We start from the raw sequence: 17896 nt of genomic DNA, 5'->3' as shown, positions 1-17896 counted from the left end.
AGCAGGGTTGAGGAAAATCACCGCCTCGGGTTTCTCAGGTCTTGGCGTCACCCAACCTTCAGCAGAGGCTCCCCTTCAGGTGGCTGAAGAGCCCAGAGAAACGCGGGAAGGCACGAGGCGCGCTCTGCGCAGGCGCACACCCAACGGCTCGGCCCTGGGCTGGGAACGTGCTCACCACGTTCCCGTCCCGCGCCGCTAGTCAGCCTCGTGCAGCCACGAGCTCTCGAGCGTGCCGCCCCGTCACGTGGGCTCGTCCGCGCGAACCGCGCCGCTTTAGCCCCTACCACCCCGGCCCCGCCCACCTGGCGCAAACTCCCCCTCCGCGGGCTCGGGCTTCGAACGGGACTAGTGGTAGCCCCTTGGCTCTGGCTTCTCTACGCTCATAGGCTGGGGTCCACCCAGGCCCCGCCTTTCGAGCCCGATCGCCACGCCCCTGAAGGAGAACACGCCCCTACCTCGCCTACCTCCTTGATTCTGCTGGGTCCCGCCCCCTGCCGAGCTTCCTCACAACATTGGCTTAATTTTTCCCTCGGCCCCGCCCCTCAGGTCGGTTCCTCGCCATCATTGGCGGGGCCCCGCCTAGGGCCCCGCCCCCTGTCCGGCTCCGGGCTCCCATTGTCTCGGCAGATGCCGCCTGGTCCAGCTATCGTGCTCCGTGTTCAGTTTCGGGGGGTCGCGCTCTTTCTCTGGCCGGCGCAGCGGCCCAGCGGCCGAGAGCCGGAGTCCCGAATTCGGGCGACTCTTCTTTCTTCTTTAGGACCCACTTTCCGGTCCCCGGGTGGCTGCGGCTATGTCCGCGCTGCGACCTCTCCTGCTTCTGCTGCTTCCTCTGTGTCCCGGTCCTGGTCTTGGACGCGGGAGCGAGGCAAAGGTCACCCGGAGTTGCGCTGAGACCCGGCAGGTGCTGGGGGCCCGGGGATATAGCTTAAACCTCCTCCCTCCAGCCCTAATCTCAGGTGAGAAGAAAGAGGAAGAGTAGAGAATTGGGGGCGGGGGGGGGCGGGAGCGGGTCCTCCGGGTCTCACAATCCTCTCCCCTTTCACAGTAGCCATTATAATAATCTCAGCCCATAGTGGTGTCCCTTCTCGCCTGTAACTTCCTTACCTGGATCACAATACCGCCCTCTCCCCGTTCGCATAATAGCTCTCCTACTCCCGGCACCCCCACTTCAGGAGCCCCCTTCTTGCAATTAGCAGTCCACCCCCGTGTTTCTTTCCCCACTGCCCAATATGCTCTCCTCCCTATTTCCATGAGTCCCTCCGTGCTCATACTTGCTTTCTGGTTAAGTAACCTCCCCCCAACTCCAATCCCCGTTCTTCATCCCATAGCAGCGGTCCTATAAGTCCCTGGAAGCCTAGGTGTTCAGTGTCGGGGAGGGTCACCTGAGGACCCTCTGATCACTAATCTGACTCTCAGGGCAGTTGTCAAATAGATGACCTCACGGCTAGTGGCAGTGGACTGGGGATTGGCAAGGGGACAATGAAGAGGGATAGGGTTAGGTGGGGACGAACTGCAGACAATAGCAAAGAGACCAGCTGGATGGGAGCGAAGGGGGAGTCCCCAGAGGTAGGCGAGAGAAGGAAGGAATTCTGCACTGTTGCTTCCCCCCACCCCTCATTCCTGTGTCTTCTCTGCCCAGGTGAGCACCTGCGGGTCTGTCCCCAGGAGTACACCTGCTGTTCCAGTGAGACAGAGCAGAGGCTGGCCCGGGAGACCGAGGACACCTTCCGCCGCCTGGTAGAGGAGAGCGGCTCCTTCCTGGTTCACACACTGGCTGCCCGGCACAGAAAGTTCGACGGTGAGGACCTGGGGCCCTCACAGCTGGCCTCACACCTCCTGTCTGTGCTCATGACCCGAGCAGGCATCCACTCCCTACTCCGTCCCTAAGGCACCCCAGCCCCTCCCCAGCCCGGCTCAGCCCCATTCGGTCCCCACCCCAGGCTCTCTTCAGGGCTGCATCCCCTCCTTCTCCTTTGCCCCTCCATCTGGCCAGGTCTCTGAGAGATGCTCCGATTCTAATTCACTTGTCTTTTCTCTTCTCTCCCTACCACCCCCATCCCCTCCTTTCTCTGCCCTTTCACTTTTCCCTCCTTCTCTGGCCTCTTCCCATCTCACGCCCCTGCCCTGCATTTGCCACAGAGTTTTTTCGGGAGCTGCTCTCCGCATCCGAGCGCTCCCTGGCCCAGCTCTTCTCCCGTTCCTACGGCCGCCTGTATGCCCAGCACGCCCCCATTTTCAGTGGCCTCTTCTCCCGGCTGCGGGGCCACTATGGGGGGGCCAGTGGGGGGCTAGATGACACCTTGGCTGACTTCTGGGCGCAGCTCCTGGAGAGAGCGTTCCCCCTGCTGCACCCCCAGTACAGCTTCCCCCCTGACTACCTGCTCTGCCTCACACGCCTGGCCTCCGCTGCCGATGGCTCTCTGCAGCCCTTTGGGGACTCGCCCCGCCGCCTCCGCCTGCAGGTGAGAGGCCCTGAGGCCTAAGCTCAGCCACCTCTGACCTGGTGACCTCTGAACTGTGCACACTTTTCTCCAACCCAGTGACCCACCTCTTGGGCCCTAGTCACCCCTGCCTGACCCAGTGTTCCTTGGTCTCCTTTACTTGGGACCCCCACACCCATTCCGTGCCCCAATACACAAATCCCTGGCCCACTCACATGCCCTCAGCCCCCAACCACCTACCTTCAACTCCTCCCTAACCCTAACATCCTCATTTCCTCTAGATGAACAAAACAGGAATTAGGTGTTTTTGTTTATATTATCATTTAATTGTCTTCGTATTTCTCTTTAGTAGTATCCCTAATTTACAGAGGAGAAAACTGAGGGTCCTAGAGGTTAAGTCCTCACGACCAGTGAGTGGTCGAGCTCTGCCTTGCACCCAGGCCTTCTGGCTTCAGGTTCGGTGTTGTCCCGGCGCACCACCCCTCCATCTTTTCCAAGCCCGGTTCCCCTTGATCCTTCTAGACTGGAATTTTTTCAGCACTCATGGGCACCCCAAAATACGTAACCCCACAATCCAAACCCCCACTGCTCGGTCCTTGGTGCTGTCTCCTGGCCCACGGCTCGCCTGTGGCTTTTCTCACCTTCTTTCCCTTCCCCCAGATAACCCGTGCTCTGGTGGCTGCCCGGGCCCTCGTCCAGGGCCTGGCGACTGGAAGAGATGTGGTCAGCCCAGCGCTGAAGGTTAGGGGGCGCAAAGTGTAGGCAGGGTCCCCGGAGGGAGTGGCCCCACGAGAAATGAGACAGGAGGCAGCTGGCATCCCAAGAAGTGGAGCTGGAGTGACCCCCCACCCCCTCTGACCTTTTCCTGCCCCCTGCCGGCCTCCGAGGACATGCTCATCTCCATAGCAGCCTGAGAATGGAGTCCTGGCCCCCCTTAACATCTCCCAGGACCCCTAAAGGACTCCCTCTTTCCTGCTGCCCAAGGCTAGATTGCTTGCTTGGCCTTCAAGGCTCTCCTCCCTGCACTGCCGTCCTGTCCCTGACCTCCCTCCTCTTACTTCCCATTTAAGCTTTCCCTGCCCTCCAGCCAGGCCTCCTCACTGCCTCCCTACTCCCCAGCCATATTGGGCTTGCTCTTGTCCTTGAACCTCTTCTCAGACCCCCCACCCCTTGCAGCCTCCCCCTGGGAACCTCCCTCTGCCAAGCTGGGGCAGCCTGGCGGGCACACCTGCTGCCACACGGGGTCACTAACCGTAGCCCAGGGAAGGTGTGTATGTTGGGGGGAGGGATGTCTGACCTCTCTCTGTGCCCAGCACCAAGCTGGGCCGAGGGCAGCTGTGGTGTTTGCCGATGGCACAGCCGAGCTCGCTGTCCCCAGGTGTCGGTGTCTGAAGGCTGCAGCCGTGCTGTGATGCGTCTGACCGGCTGTCCCCTCTGCCGGGGGGTGCCTTCTCTTCCACCCTGCCGGGGCTTCTGCCTCAATGTGGCCCGTGGTTGTCTCAGCGGCGGGACCCTGGAGCCGGACTGGGGGGGCTATCTGGGTGAGGCAGTCCAGGAGGGCCAGGGATGGAGGAGGGCAAGGCTGGGGCTGTCTGGTGGGGCTGGGGGGCTGGGGAAGGGATCTAAGGCCAGATGGAGGGGGAACAGGAGGGGCTTGTTAAGACTCCCTCACCCAGCACCTTGCAGTTCTGGAGAGAGGAGTTATGGAAAAAGCCTGTCACTGAGTATTTTTACCTGGCTGCTGTTTCACCCTTTCCCTTATCCCCCTCCTTCCAGATGCTCTCCTGCTCCTGGCCGAGAGGCTCCAGGGTCCCTTTTCCTTTGAGCTGGCAGCGGAGTCCATTGGGGTGAAGATCTCAGAGGGTTTGATGTATCTGCAGGACAACAGTGTGGGGGTGTCAGCCCAGGTATAGGGGGAGAGGGTGGGGGTGTCAGCCCAGGTATAGGGGAAGAGGGTGGGGGTGTCAGCCCAGGTATAGGGGGAGAGGGTGGGGGTGTCAGCCCAGGTATAGGGGGAGAGGGTGGGGGTGTCAGCCTGTGGGGGGACAATGTAGGGTGTCAGGGAGATAATGTAGGTATCTGGGGAGACCGTGGGCTTCCAGAGGAGGTTGTGGGGTGTAGGGGAGACTGGGGCATTGGGGTGGGGCCACAGGGTGTTCACCATAGGGTAGGGGGAACTGTGTGGTGTCAGCCCGAGGGGGAGGGGCCGACGGGGCAGAGGTCAGCCACGAGCTGCGCCCTGTCTTTCCGGTGCCGCAGGTGTTTCAGGAGTGTGGGGGTCCGCACCCGGCGCCGGCCCGCACCCGCCGAGCCCCGGCGCCCCGGGAGGAGGCGGGCCGGCTCTGGACGTCCGCGGCTGAGGAGGAGCGGCCCACCACGGCGGCGGGCACCAACCTGCCCCGGCTGGTGAGGGGGGCGCGGGGTGGGGTTGGGAACGCGGGGTGGGGGGGCGGCCGGTGGCGGGCTGGGGGGTGGGGGCGCGCTCCATCGCCCGCCCCGTCGGCCTGTCGCCCGTCCAGGTGTGGGAGCTGCGCGAGCGGCTGGGCCGGGTGAGGGGCTTCTGGGCCGGGCTGTCACTGACGGTGTGCGGGGACCCGCGCATGGCGGCGGACACCTCGCAGGAGGCGGCTCCTTGCTGGACCGGAGCCGGGCGGGGCCGGTGAGACGGGGCGGGCGGGCGGGCGCGCGGCGGGGCGGGCGCGGGGGCGCCGGGCGGGGCGGGAGCCTCGGGGCCTGCTCTGCCCGCAGGTACCTGCCGCCTGTGGTCGGGGGCTCCCTGGCCGAGCAGCTCCACAACCCCGAGCTGGAGGTGGACGTCTCGGGCCCCGACCTCCCGACGCGGCGGCGGCGGCTGCAGCTCCGGGCGGCCACGGCCAGGATGAGGGCGGCCGCCCTGGGACACGACCTGGATCTGCAGGACGCGGGTGAGACCCGAGGCTCCCGGGGACCTCCCCTCCCCCTCCTCCCAACCCCCACCCAGCCCTCGAAGCCCCGCGCCGCCTGCCCTCGCCCGCAGTTCCCAGAGCTGCAAGCCTGATCTGGGTTCTGGCTCATTCATTCACTCGTGCTCTCCTGCTTGCACTTACACAAGCATCTCTTGAGCGCTTACCCCAAAGGTAGGGGGCTAAAGCCCCAGTGAGAGGATCTCGACCCTCAAGTTCATGTCCCATGGGGAAGACAGGAAAACATCCTTACAAAATAGTGGGGAGCCCCTTATAAGGGATAAGGGCCTGGGGGAGAATGGGGAGGGGGGAACCCTGGGTTGAGGGGTGGGGGGTTGACACTGGGTTGACTCCCCAAGGAAGAGTTTGTCAGACAGGGAAGCAAGGCAAGGACACTCATTTTCAGCCCCTCTCTCTCCCTGCATCTCTGTCTGTCTCTCTTTGTCTCCCGGCACCCCCTCCTGTCTGCTTTCTGCTTCCTTCTATCTCTATTACCTCTCTTCTGTTTATCCTTTTCCCATCTGCCTGTCTCTTTTCTGTCTCTGTCTCACCGTCTCTTTTCCTGATTCCCATCGCCTTTCTCACTCCCCCCTCCGTGTACCTACCTGATGTCTCTGTGCCTTGTCCCTCTTCTTCTCTTTCTTCCTCTGTCTTTATCTCGCTTTCCCTTCCCTGCTGTGTCTGGGTCTCCCTCTGTCTCCCCTCCCCTCTCCTTCCCGCCCCATCTCTGCCTCTCTGCCCCCCCCCCCCGCCCACCCCACAGATGAGGACGCCAGCGGCTCTGGAGGGGGACAGCACTACGCCGATGACTGGATGGCCGGGGCAGCGGCCGTGGCCCCCCCAGCTCGGCCTCCTCGCCCTCCTCGAAGGGACAGTCCCGGGGGCAAGGGAGGTGGGGGTGCCCGCCACAACCAGGGCAGGAGCAGGGCTGGGGGGTCGCCTGTCGGTTTTCACACCCACCCTGTCCTCATCCTCTTCCTCTCCACTCTGGCCCTGCTTGGGCCTCGATGACAGGGGAGGGGTGCCCTGGCATCAGAAGGGTTCATGGCCTTTTCTCCTTCCCCGGCCCTAGCTGGGTCTGGGGAGGAGTGGACGGAGGCTGCAGAGAGGGTGGAGAAGGGACTTTGCAGGTGAACGGCTGGGGCCCCAGATCCATTGACGGGTTGGGGGTGGGTGTTCCCAATATTTATTTTTTCATTTGTATAACAAGCGTTGGGGGGGCATTGCTGGGGTATTTATTTAGGAAGGGAGGTGTGGTCTCCACACCCCCTCAAGCCTGGGGCTGGTGGTCAGCCCCCACAGGGGAGAAAGGGGATTTTCAGAGTTGAAATGGGGGGGGGGGAGGTTGAAGGACCAAGTTGGAAGTGGGGAGGGGTGGAACTCAAATGAGGTGGGGTGGGGGGCCTGGGCTCACCAGTGGACAAGAGCTGGGTGCTGAAGGGTGCAGGGGAGGGGCCTGGGGGGGGCTGTGAGGAGATGCCAGGATCTAGGGACTGGGCTTCTGTGGACTTTTTCAGTATTCATTTCTTAAATGAAAATACACACACGCACACAAGGCCTATCCTGGGGCCTCTGCCATCCTCATCCTCCACGAGCCTCCCCAACTCCAGCCTCGGCGTTCCACTCGGTGTTCACTTAGCAAATAAAAGGTTAATGTCTCGGTCCCTGCCTGGCTCCCTGCGTCCTGTCTTCTGTCCTGTGGCCCAGCCTCTGTGACCTGCTTGGGCTCCTGCTCCTGGCCTCTCTGGGGAGCTGCCTCGGGGCATCGGGTTTGGGCTGGGGCCCCGCTCTTGGGGCCTGAGTGTCTTCCTCTGAAAAACGGGGAGACTGAATAGGTTCTGCATGACCCTCTGTAAAATGGGAACCGGGGGAAGGAGCGCCTTTTCCCCCGCCAGAGTCCCTCGGAACTGGGGGTGTTATCAGCTGCACCCCCTCCAAGTGGTGGGCCCACACCCTCTCGGCTACCTTGTCACATGGCTTTCATCACTTATCTGCCAGCTTTCTCCCTTCTTTTTGTCACCCGAATGAGTCTTTTGTTCCATAGAAAACTAAGGGAAAAAAGGTATAATATATAAGTCCCTGGCGCGAAAGGAGGCTGGACATGGTGTCTCCCGAGGGCGTGGTGCCCGCGGGAGAGGGGAAGGTACCCAGAGGGAGAGCCCGAGAGCCGCGAGCAGCGGTAGCTGCGGGGACTGGGAGGACAAAGGGAGGGGGAGGGGAGGAGCCTGGGCCGCTGAGAAAGTTTGTGGGGAAAGTTATGCAGAGCTGAGGAGGAGGAGGAGGAGCCCGGCAGCGGCCCGGCTGGCGGAGGGTCCGACCCCGATTTCCCCACGGCTCCCCATGTGGCCTGGTGAGTGGGCAAGCGAAGCTGAGGCTGGGGCTGGCAGAGGGACCCTAGAATGTATGGGAGGAGACTTGGGGTTCATAGAGAGGGCCCCAGAGGGGGGCTGACAAAAGGCTGGCGACTGTCCGAGCGGTCACCAAAGCTGGAGGGGAGAGGGGGCTGGGATGGGGGGGTGGAGGGGTGGGAGGAGATAGAGCTGGATAGGAGAAGAAATCTGGGCCCCCGGTCTGGTGGGGGGAGCTGGAGCCCAGGGACTGTGGTAGGGGGGGATACCAGGGGTGGGGGGCGAGGTCAGAGGGGGCAGGTCTCCAGGTGGCAAGTGGGGGTTGGCTGTTCCCTGGTCGCCCCTGGCTCAGCCGGGAGGAGGCTGTTGGGGCTCCGTGGAAGGGCTGTGAGCTGTGGGCTGCAGTCTGAAGAGGTGGAGCCGGCCTCCCCGTTGATTGGGAATCGAGCCTGGGAAGGAATGCCAAGGCTCGGTGTTTTCTTCTTTCTTGCTATCTTTACCCTGCAGAGCTTCGCTGCTCTCCCTCTCCCTCTCTCTTTCAACAACCCCACTTTCCCAGTCGCCTCCGGATGCACTGATAGGGTTGGAAAGTGGGATGGAAGGGGGTCCAGGGCATCTGGGCTGCATAAACGACCCCACGTCTCCCCCAGCCTCTCTCCCACCTGGGTGGGGGCTTCCCTGTGCCTCAGAAGGGGAAAGAGATACCGAGTTCACAAGACAAGGTTGACTCTCCTTCCTCATCAGGAAGTTATCCCTCTAGTGTCACCTCTACCCCCCAACCCTGGGTCCTGTCGAACCTCGTTCACTCCTGGGCTTCTGCCCCCAGCCTCAGGAAGGGGTGCTTCACCCCCATTTCTCACCCAGAGGGGCTCCGGAGGAAGCCGGGGTTTGCTCTGATCGCTGCCTGCCCTGTGTCCTGCTGACCTGTCTTGGTCTGACCTTCTCACTGGCTGCTTCATCCATGATCGGGGGTAGGGGGGGGGGCCTCTGCCTTTTTCCCCTTTCCTACTAAATGCCCGAGGCTCAGGGCGGAACTGGAGGTAACTCTCCCCCTCTCCGTAGACAGCCCTCCTTCCCTCTCATTTCCTTTGTAGATGCTGACAGAGGCAAAATTCTGCTAACTCAGGGGGCAGACGCAACCAGGGCAGCAAGCAGGCCTGGGGAATGACCCCCGATCTCGAAACAGTGCCTTCAGCGGCTGCACAGCTGTCCCAGACCGTGTGTGCCTCTGTCCCTCGCTCCTGCCACCCCTTCCCTGTGTTCCATGGGCACTCTGTCTCTGAAAAGGGCCATGCGGCTCTGGCTCTGGCTTTGGGGGCCTCGGAGCCTGGGGGTGGCTCTGGGGGTCTTCATGACCATCGGATTTGCCCTCCAGCTCTGGGGGGGGCCCTTCCATAGGAGGTGAGTTCCCACCCCCCTCCCCCCGCTTGCTCCTCCCCATCCCACCTGGGGCTGTGACTCTCGGGGACTCCGAGAGGCAGGACAGTTAGAGGCTTCCTGCCCTCTGTCCTTTCTCCTCGAGAAGCCCTTCCATTTGCTGCTGCAGGACAGGCCACGTGCCCGCCTGTGTCCTTTCTCCCCAGGCATCCCGGGCTACAGCTCCGACCATCCCGAGCCCCATCCCCGGGCCCCACTACTCGGTCCTGTCCGTCCCGCCAGCGGCTCGTGTTCCTGAAGACGCATAAATCTGGGAGCAGCTCCGTGCTGAGCCTGCTTCATCGTTATGGTGACCGGCATGGGCTGCGCTTTGCCCTCCCCGTCCGCTACCAGTTCGGCTACCCAAAGCTTTTCCAGGCCTCTCGGGTCAAAGGTTACCGCCCCGAGGGTGGGGGCACCCAGCCCCCCTTCCACATCCTCTGTCACCACATGAGGTTCAACCTGAAAGAGGTGAGGGGTGTGGTGGGGGTGGGCGGGGCTGGAAAGAGATGTGCCCAGGCCCACGTAAGACAAGACCACCAAATGTGGATTTCCTGTCCCCACCCCACCCCCCAGGTGTCCTTTTCCTGATGGTTTCAGGGAGCCAGGTCCTGTTCTCTCCCGTCTGGAGCTCACTCCAGGCTCCTTCCCCGACTGACTGATTTATCCCCTGCTGTCAGAGCTCCGCCAACCCTGAGCCCTCAACCTTTCCTCCAGGTGCCCCTTGCCTTTCTTGTTTCCTCCCCCTGCTCACCTCTGCCTCCTTCTTCCTTTCATCCCCTTCACCATGTCGGCCACATTTTAAGGATCACTTAAATGCCAAGCCCTAGGCAGAGCCCAGCAAAATACAGGGTGGAGGTGCAGACTTGACCCTCCCAGAACCTCGATTCTAATGGGGCAGACGCGCGTACGCCCTCACCCTCGTGTGCCAGAACACGCGCGCAGGAACCTGGGACACCTGTCATGAAGAAATTCAATGTGCAAATGAAACCACAGGGAAGGAACGAACCTTTACTGAATACTTACAGCAGGCCGGGTACTCATCTCACCGTCACCTGGGCAGAGGGTGTTTTAAGTGTCTCTGTTATACAGATGAGGAGAACGAGTCCCAGAGAGGTTTAGTGATTTGACTCAGTTAACAGATAAAAAGTGGCAGGGCAAGAATTTATTTGAACCCAGGGCCGTCTACCCCAAACACATCTCCTTCCGTTACATAATAAGGTACCAGGCATGTGTGTGTGTGTGGGGGGGAGGTGGGTGTGAGTGTGTGTATTGGGAGGGGGGCAGCAGCATTCAAGCAAAAGAGGTTGGGGTTTTCTGGAGAAGTGGATTTTAAAGGAAAGGGTGGACATACCTTTGCAATAAGGGGCAAATAGAGGGAGCAGAGCGTCAACAAGGACAAGGCAGTGTGTGTCTGTGTGTAGGGTGTGAGTGCAGGTGGTAGAACGAGCTCAGCAGGGGCTACAAAGACACCTTCATTGAAGCTGGAGCTGGAGAAAGCAACAGCTTCCAAGAGGGGCTGCTGTTGGATGGGAGATGATGAAAATGACCTTTGAGGCAGGTTTTTCCGGAGATTAGCATGCTGGCCTTCTCCCTCACCATGATTCATTGAATACCTACCACATTCCATGTACTTTCACATGCTCTCAGGTGAGTGTTAACTTAGATTTCTGGATGCAGAACGAAGGCTCTGAATTTAATCATCCGCCCCAAGTTACACAACGGTTAAGTGGAAGGGTTGGGATTTTATTCCAGGTCCGTCTAACACTAAGGACTGTTCTGTGTGCTGTTCCCCTCTGCCCTCAAAGAGATGAAGAGTTTTCAAGCTCTGCCCTGCAGAAGTACCTGTGCTAGTGAAGCAGAACAGCTAGTATAATGAAAGGGGGAGGTCACGTTCAATAACAGATGTATTTTCAGGGGCAGAACTCCCTCCCCACCAGGATGCCCAGGAGGGAGTTCTGATGTGACCTGTCTGCAGGGTGCGACAGCCCGATTCCCATCCTCCTTCCTGCGGAGAAGTGGAATCACCTGTCACAGCCTTCATGGCAGCGCCCTACTAAGTGGCCAGGGACCCCCAGTGCCCAAGTTTGGAGTGCCTTTTGCTCTCTAAGATACTCAAAAGCCCCAGAAGTGCCCAGTTCTTTGGCTTGCCCACCCAAAGCCTATACCCAAGACAGTGTGAGTGCCCCCTTCTCCTCCCTCTTTGCTACCACTGACACACCGAGGAGGCCTGAGGCTAGTTCCTTTCTTGGAGGTGTGACCCAGAGTCCTGGAGGAGGCACTTACGAAGTCATTGTTGGGAGAGTAAATATGAAATTTGGTCCCTAGAGGTTTTATTGTCCAAGGCGGATGGTGGGGCCCGAGGAAGTGAACATTCCTCAGGAGTTTCCCCTGCTGCAGCCCCTCCTTTATCCTGTGGAACCTTCATAAGCACCTGGGAAGGAAGGTGTTCATTCTGCAGATGAGCATGTTGAGCCTGAGATAACGACTCACCCAGGATCACACAGCCAGGGAGAGGCAGCTGGGGGGCCTGGCAGAGCTCCCAGGTTTGAGGAAGTGAGGGGATCAGGGAGTGCTTGGCTCATGCTCAGTTGCTCCCTGGTCTAATTCTCCCCATGTCTATTTTCTCTCTTCTGCAGGTACTTCAGGTCATGCCCTCTGACAGCTTCTTTTTTTCCATAGTCCGAGACCCGGCGGCTCTGGCCCGCTCTGCCTTCTCCTACTATAAATCCACCTCCTCAGCCTTCCGCAGGGCCCCCTCCTTGGGTGCCTTCCTGGCCAATCCTCGAGCCTTCTACCGGCCGGGGGCTCATGGGGACCACTACGCCCGCAATCTGTTATGGTTTGATTTTGGACTCCCCTTCCCCCCGGATATGAGGACCAAGAGAGAGAATCCTCATCCCCCCAAAGACCCCACCCCCCCACACGTGCGTGTCTTGCCTTCAGCTGCTGATCCTCTAGCTCAAGCGCCGGAGCCCAAAGCCCTTGATCGTCCTGCTCTCACTGTTGCTAAAGGTCAGCGCCATATGCCCAGCCCTGCCTCTTTAGATCTGGGGTCATCGTCCTTCATCCAGTGGGGTCTGGCCTGGCTAGACTCCGTCTTTGACCTGGTCTTGGTGGCTGAGTACTTTGATGAGTCGTTGGTTCTGCTGGCAGATGCGCTGTGCTGGGGTCTGGATGACGTGGTGGGCTTCAGGCACAACGCCCAGGCTGGAGGTGAGCCGGGCAGCCACGCCGTCGGGCGCCCTGAGCTGGCTGATGAGGCTCGGCAGCTGACTGCTCGAGCCCGAGCCTGGAACAACCTGGACTGGGCTCTCTATGTTCACTTCAACCGCAGTCTGTGGGCACGGATAGAGCGATTCGGCCAGAGCAGGCTGGAGAGTGCAGTGGCGGAGCTCCGGGCTCGCAGAGAGACCCTGGCTAAGCACTGTCTGGCAGGGGGTGAGGCTTTAGACCCCAAATATATCACTGACCGCCGGCTCCGCCCCTTCCAGTTTGGTTCAACAAAGGTTTTGGGCTATATACTTCGGAGTGGATTGAGCCCCGAAGACCAGGAGGAGTGTGAGCGCCTGGCTACTCCTGAGCTACAGTACAAGGACAAGCTGGATGCTAAGCAGTTCCCCCCCACAGTCTCGCTGCCCCTCAAGACTCAAAGACTGCTTTCCCCATAGGCTTCAGACTGCAGATTCAGGGTAAAGAGCAGCTAGCTAAGTTAGGAGAAGGCACAAATGTGAGTCTGAGGCAGCCAAGTGTGATTTCTGTTTCCTTCAGAAGGGATGTCTGGAATTTGCCCTGATGCAGATCCCAAATCTTCCAGCCTTGGCCTCGGAATTCCAGCTGTTCAGCTACCAGCAACGTGCCCCTCCCCACGTTGCCCCCTCCAGTATCCAGCTCCCATGGCAGGTCTCTGTAGCATTCTCAAAAGCCCCCCTGGAGGGGCAAATGAGGGAATTTGGAGCGTGGTGAGTGGAATACGTCCACTTCTCTATGAAATATTTGTTCCTGGGCTACGTTCATTTCACTATGAAATGGTTGTTGAATGAATAAATAACTTGAAATCTCGACTTGATTTACGTAGAATGGAAGTGGGAGGGGTTGGGGGAAGCAGGGTTAAAGAGGCTTCCTCAACACTGAGCCACCTTCCAGCCCTAAGAAGTCTGTCTGCAGCCTGCCCGAACTCCGTCCTGCCGTCCCAGCGTAGCCGGCGCCCGCAGGTCTGCCCCACGCTCGGGTCACCCAAATGCCAGGGCCTCCGAGGCCACGCCCCTTCCGCTTCCGGCCTCCTGCCAGTCAGCCAGCCCCGCGCCCGGGTTCCGGCCCCGCTGGGTCTCGGTTCCGGGTTTGTTGCCCTGGTTCCCGGCCCCGGCTGGGCTCCTGGGCCACCCCGGCTGCGCGCAGCACCGCGCGGGTGTCGGGGCTCCCTGGGCCCACCCGAGCGGCCCCCCTGGTCCTCCGCGGGCGCCGCCGGCACTGGTCTCCGGTCCCGGCCCACCTTGCCCCCCACCCGGTGCCCGGCCCGCGCCGCCCCATGGAGTCCCAGTGCGACTACTCGATGTACTTCCCGGCCGTGCCGCTGCCGCCGCGCGCGGAGCTGGCGGGGGACCCGGGCCGGTACCGGGCGCTGCCCCGGCGGAACCATCTGTACCTGGGGGAAACGGTCCGCTTCCTGCTGGTGCTGCGCTGCCGGGGCGGCGCGGGGCCTGGCCCGGGCTTGGGCTCTCGAGGGGCCTGGGCAGAACTGGCAACCGCCCTAGCCGCCCTGGCCTCGGTCAGCGCCGGGGGCGGGGCGGCCGGGGGCGGTGGCACCAGCGACCTGGATCTCGAACCCCCAGGGGGCGGAGATCCTGGGGGTGGGGGGTTGTTCCGAGGCTGCAGCCCCCTCCTCACCCACGGCCCGGGCCCCGCTACCTCAGGGGGAACGACCATGGTGAGGACCTTGGGGTGATGCACAGGGGGGAGGGGCGGGATGCTGGGCTCCAAGGACAGAGGGAGATGAACTCTGGGGGACCGAGGCGGGGGGCGGGGGGTAGATGAGCAGGTGATGGGTGAGGAGAGGGGAGAGCAGGAAGAAGCGGACACAGCAGATCTGCAAGGGAGCTGAGGTAGCCTGCTCCTGTGACCCTTTCTTGACCTCTTCACCCCTTTCCCAGCTGCCTGTGGAGGAACCAATCGTGTCCACAGATGAGGTCATCTTCCCACTCACCGTTTCACTGGATAGACTGCCCCCAGGGACACCTAAGGCCAAGGTAAGACTGGCAAGGGGTGGAGCTGTCACCTTCATTCATTCATCCTGTCTAAGGATGACTGGCTTTCTCTCCTCCTGTGGTCCTGTGTCCCGTGCCCAGATTGTAGTGACCGTGTGGAAGCGGGAGGTTGAGGCACCAGAGGTCAGAGATCAAGGATACCTGCGCTTGCTGCAGACCCGATCTCCTGGGGAGACCTTCCGGGGCGAGCAGAGTGCTTTCAAGGCCCAAGGTGGGGTTAGAATAGAGGAGGGAAAGGCTAGAGTCTGGAATTCAGGGGACAGAGTGGAAGGGTGACACTGGAAAGGACCTGATCTGGGGAGAAGGATCAGCGAGAGGGGGTGGAAGGGTGGGGAGGTGGTGTGCCCAGGTCATCATTCTGCCCTCTGCCCTCCTGCAGTGAGCACCCTGCTGACCCTCCTGCCCCCTCCGGTTCTGAAATGCCGTCAATTCACTGTGGCTGGAAAACACTTGACTGTCCTCAAGGGTGAGCAGATCAGCCAGTGCAATTTGGGGATGGCAGCAAGGGAACTGATTGGGTGGCAGTGACTTTGGGCAGGCTGGTGGGGATAGGTCCCTCTTGGGGAGTAAAGGCAGGGCCTTAGGGGTCCCTGAGCTGAGCCTGTTTCCTCTGACAGTGCTGAACAGCTCCTCTCAGGAGGAAATCTCCATCTGGGATATCCGCATCCTCCCAAACTTCAATGCGAGTTATCTGCCTGTTATGCCCGATGGCTCTGTGCTGCTGGTGGACAATGTCTGGTGAGGTCCTGGGGAGGAGCTGGACCGTGAAGCGGCAGGGATGGAGCAGGGGATGAGAGCTCCGGCATGGAGAGATCATGCTTTGTCCCCCTCTTCTGAATTAGTCACCAATCTGGGGAGGTCTCCATGGGCTCCTTCTGCCGGCTCCCTGGGACCTCTGGCTGCTTCCCCTGCCCGCTTAGTGCCCTGGAGGAACACAACTTCCTGTTTCAGCTGAGAGGCAGTGAGCAGCCCCCTCCAGGGGCTAAGGAGGTGAGGATAAGGGGCTGGTGTGTTCAAGGAGAAAGGATAAGAGAAAGCAGTGGGAGGGAAAGCCCAGCAGGCTGAGGACTAATGATGGGAGGGGACTCTGATACTTGCAATGTATCCCTTTGTCCCTCTTGCAGGGCCTTGAAGTTCCCCTGATTGCTGTGGTTCAGTGGTCCACCCCAAAGCTGCCCTTCACCCAGAGCATTTACACCCACTACCGGTAAGTATGTGGGGTCCCCACCCACTCACCCCAGGTACCATCCCATTCACCTGTGTTGCCTGACACACACATCCTGCTTTCCTTTCTCCCTGCTTCTAGCCTGCCCAGCATCCGCTTGGACCGCCCATGCTTTGTGATGACTGCCTCTTGTGAGTCTCCTGTTCGGACCTATGAGCGTTTCACTGTCACCTACACGCTGCTCAACAACCTCCAAGACTTCCTTGCTGTGAGGCTCGTGTGGACCCCAGAGCATGCACAGGCTGGTGGGTCAGCACCCAGGTTGGGACCTTAAATCCAGAGGGTGGAGAGGGGAAAGGAAGAAGTCATGGAGGTGGCTCCAGCCCTCCCACAGGTGTGGGACTTATGGCAGGCTAAGTCAGCTCTGCACCTAGGGGTCTCTCAGCATCACAGTGAAGTTAGAGAGGCACTGGGGCAGAGGGATTTTAAGGGCATAGACACTGAAGCTGGGCTCCCCTGTATGTTTGATTTCTCCTTCTCCCATTTCCTAGCTGTGTGACCCTGGGTAAGTTACTTAACTTCTCTGGACCTGACTCCTCATCTCTAAAATGGGGAAAATGATATCTCATAGGATTGTAATGAAGATTAAATGAGTTAATAAATATGACATGGCTAGAACAGACCTCAGCACCCAGTAAGTATTAGCTATTTGTTATCTGTAAAACGTTGCAAAAGATAACATTTACTAAGTTTATTCCACAGAATGGTTTTGAGGATAAATGCTACTGTGCTTATTAAGAACTTTGAACTGGGGGATATTGTACAATGTGTGTCCTGGTCCCTGTTTCTGTCCCCCAGGAAAGCAGCTGTGTGAGGAGGAACGCCGGGCCATGCAGGCTGCCCTGGACTCCGTTGTCTGTCACACACCTCTCAACAACCTCGGCTTTTCCCGGAAGGGCAGCGCACTCACCTTCAGTGTAGCCTTCCAGGCTCTAAGGACGGGGCTTTTTGAGGTGGGCTGGGGAGGGTCGGGGCTGTGTGGTGTGTGATACAGAATGTAGGGGTGTGAGGAGTCAGGGACCTTAGCATCTGTGGATGAAGTGTGATGGGTGATACTCAAAAGCTGGGCAGAGGAAAGGTGGAATTTAGATTCAGGACAGGCCCATCGAAGGGCGGGGGTATGATTTGAAAGGGAGTCTGGGCCCCAGATGCCGAGCTGGGTTGCTGATGTGTGTCTGCCCACCCCAGCTGAGTCAGCACATGAAGCTGAAGTTGCAGTTCACTGCCAGTGTGTCTCACCCTCCGCCTGATGCCCGGCCCCTCTCTCGAAAGAGCAGCCCCAGCAGCCCTGCTGTGCGGGACTTGGTGGAGAGGCACCAGGCTAGCCTGGGCCGCTCTCAATCCTTCTCCCATCAGCAGCCCTCCCGCAGCCACCTCATGAGGTACAGGCCCACATGGAGGGGTGGCACGGGGCCTTGGTAGAGGCTGGAATCAGCGCGGGAGCAGGGAAGGGTGCCTTGATGTCTGACCAAGCTCACCCCCTCTGCCTTCTCCCAGATCGGGCAGCGTGATGGAACGCAGGGCCATCACACCCCCTGTGGCCTCTCCTGTTGGCCGCCCCCTCTACCTGCCCCCAGACAAGGCTGTGCTCTCTCTGGACAAGATTGCCAAGCGTGAGTGCAAAGTCCTGGTGGTGGAGCCCGTTAAGTAGCACCAGACCAGCTCTCCTCCCTCTTACACTCCCAGAAACTAGAAACCTCTGAAGGAGATCCTCGCTCCCAGGCTGCCACTGCCTCCCCAGGGATGCCTCCCACCACGGGCGCAGAGGCCTGACGGAGCCGCCTGTCTGTGTCTGCTGATGAGGGATGAGGGAAGAAGCTGTGAAGTGGGTGGGCATGGCTGTAGTACGAAGCCAACAGTATTCCTCCGAGTTGCTGTGGGGGGGGGGCTGGCCCCACCCCAGGTCAGGGCCTGGGCTCCAAGAGCCCCCTTGTCCCACCCTTTACCTGGTTCTAAGTTTACAAAGTGTTCTCATTCCTATTAAGTTGCCTTTCCCACCTCTGACATTTCCCACCCACTGGCAGGGCTGAGATTAGAGGGTGGAAGTAGTAAAGGGCCCTAAGCAATGACACTCCTGTCTCAGGGGTCAGGGGACAACTACGTGGCCTCCTCTCACCCCTCTGTTTACGTTTGCAGCCTGAAGCACTTTAAGTTTTTTCTTTTTTTTGTCTGTTCCTGTAACTTATTTTCCCACTACTGTTTCCAACTGAGATAAGACTATTAAATGCCTGCCCAGGAGGGAGAAGAATGACTGCTGTTT

At 60.0% G+C, this 17896-nt stretch overlaps 4 protein-coding genes across 6 annotated transcripts in view; 3 read left to right on the top strand and 1 right to left on the bottom strand.

Moving 5' to 3' along the window:
* The window catches only part of STAG3 (STAG3 cohesin complex component), a 33580-nt gene extending 33389 nt beyond the window's left edge, over positions 1 to 191 (bottom strand). The window contains exon 1 of one of the 2 annotated variants that reach the window (XM_077140736.1): positions 22 to 191. The gene's annotated coding sequence lies outside the window, so the exon portion shown is untranslated. The remainder of the gene's footprint in view (positions 1 to 21) is intronic. The other variant, XM_077140737.1, reaches the window with a different exon arrangement.
* Positions 192 to 333: 142 nt separating this feature from the next.
* GPC2 (glypican 2) lies at positions 334 to 6691 on the top strand. Its single transcript, XM_077140743.1, has 10 exons — positions 334 to 956; positions 1640 to 1798; positions 2140 to 2462; positions 3102 to 3182; positions 3820 to 3982; positions 4218 to 4348; positions 4701 to 4847; positions 4961 to 5100; positions 5190 to 5365; positions 6147 to 6691. Exons 1-10 carry the CDS (start codon positions 791 to 793, stop codon positions 6392 to 6394), a joined length of 1734 nt encoding a protein of 577 aa, XP_076996858.1. The 5' UTR covers positions 334 to 790; the 3' UTR covers positions 6395 to 6691.
* Positions 6692 to 7623: 932 nt separating this feature from the next.
* On the top strand, positions 7624 to 13211 carry GAL3ST4 (galactose-3-O-sulfotransferase 4). The gene is given in 5 exon segments (XM_077140730.1): positions 7624 to 7733; positions 8826 to 8967; positions 8969 to 9132; positions 9315 to 9618; positions 11787 to 13211. Coding segments are annotated over 4 exon segments (1572 nt in total). The 5' UTR covers positions 7624 to 7733; positions 8826 to 8895; the 3' UTR covers positions 12819 to 13211.
* Positions 13212 to 13444: 233 nt separating this feature from the next.
* Positions 13445 to 17884, top strand: TRAPPC14 (trafficking protein particle complex subunit 14). 2 transcript variants are annotated; one of them, XM_077140728.1, is made up of 11 exons: positions 13445 to 14074; positions 14298 to 14393; positions 14493 to 14622; positions 14791 to 14877; positions 15029 to 15149; positions 15332 to 15401; positions 15536 to 15618; positions 15718 to 15881; positions 16435 to 16589; positions 16825 to 17018; positions 17134 to 17884. In XM_077140728.1, the coding sequence occupies exons 1-11, from the start codon at positions 13676 to 13678 to the stop codon at positions 17285 to 17287; spliced, it is 1653 nt and encodes a 550-aa protein (XP_076996843.1). In that variant the 5' UTR covers positions 13445 to 13675; the 3' UTR covers positions 17288 to 17884. The 2 variants fall into 2 exon arrangements, with proteins under 2 accessions (XP_076996843.1, XP_076996842.1); XM_077140727.1 differs by having other exon boundaries at positions 15254 to 15401.
* The last annotated feature ends 12 nt before the right edge of the window (positions 17885 to 17896 follow it).

This window comes from Tamandua tetradactyla, chromosome 23 (assembly GCF_023851605.1).
Source record: "Tamandua tetradactyla isolate mTamTet1 chromosome 23, mTamTet1.pri, whole genome shotgun sequence".
In the NCBI taxonomy this organism is placed as follows: Eukaryota; Metazoa; Chordata; class Mammalia; order Pilosa; family Myrmecophagidae; genus Tamandua; species Tamandua tetradactyla.
The sequence above is the reverse complement of the archived record's forward strand: the minus strand, read 5'-3'. Positions and strand labels throughout refer to the sequence as shown.

Excerpts from the sequence above, each read along its gene's own strand:
- TRAPPC14 (XM_077140727.1), top strand. The coding sequence starts at position 13,676 with ATGGAGTCCCAGTGCGACTACTCGATGTACTTCCCGGCCGTGCCGCTG. Across the intron at positions 14,075-14,297 it reads CCTCAGGGGGAACGACCATG|CTGCCTGTGGAGGAACCAAT; the intron begins GTGAGGACCTTG and ends CCCCTTTCCCAG. Across the intron at positions 17,019-17,133 it reads TCCCGCAGCCACCTCATGAG|ATCGGGCAGCGTGATGGAAC; the intron begins GTACAGGCCCAC and ends GCCTTCTCCCAG.
- GPC2 (XM_077140743.1), top strand. The coding sequence starts at position 791 with ATGTCCGCGCTGCGACCTCTCCTGCTTCTGCTGCTTCCTCTGTGTCCC. Across the intron at positions 3,183-3,819 it reads TGGTCAGCCCAGCGCTGAAG|GTGTCGGTGTCTGAAGGCTG; the intron begins GTTAGGGGGCGC and ends CGCTGTCCCCAG. Across the intron at positions 4,349-4,700 it reads GTGTGGGGGTGTCAGCCCAG|GTGTTTCAGGAGTGTGGGGG; the intron begins GTATAGGGGGAG and ends CCGGTGCCGCAG.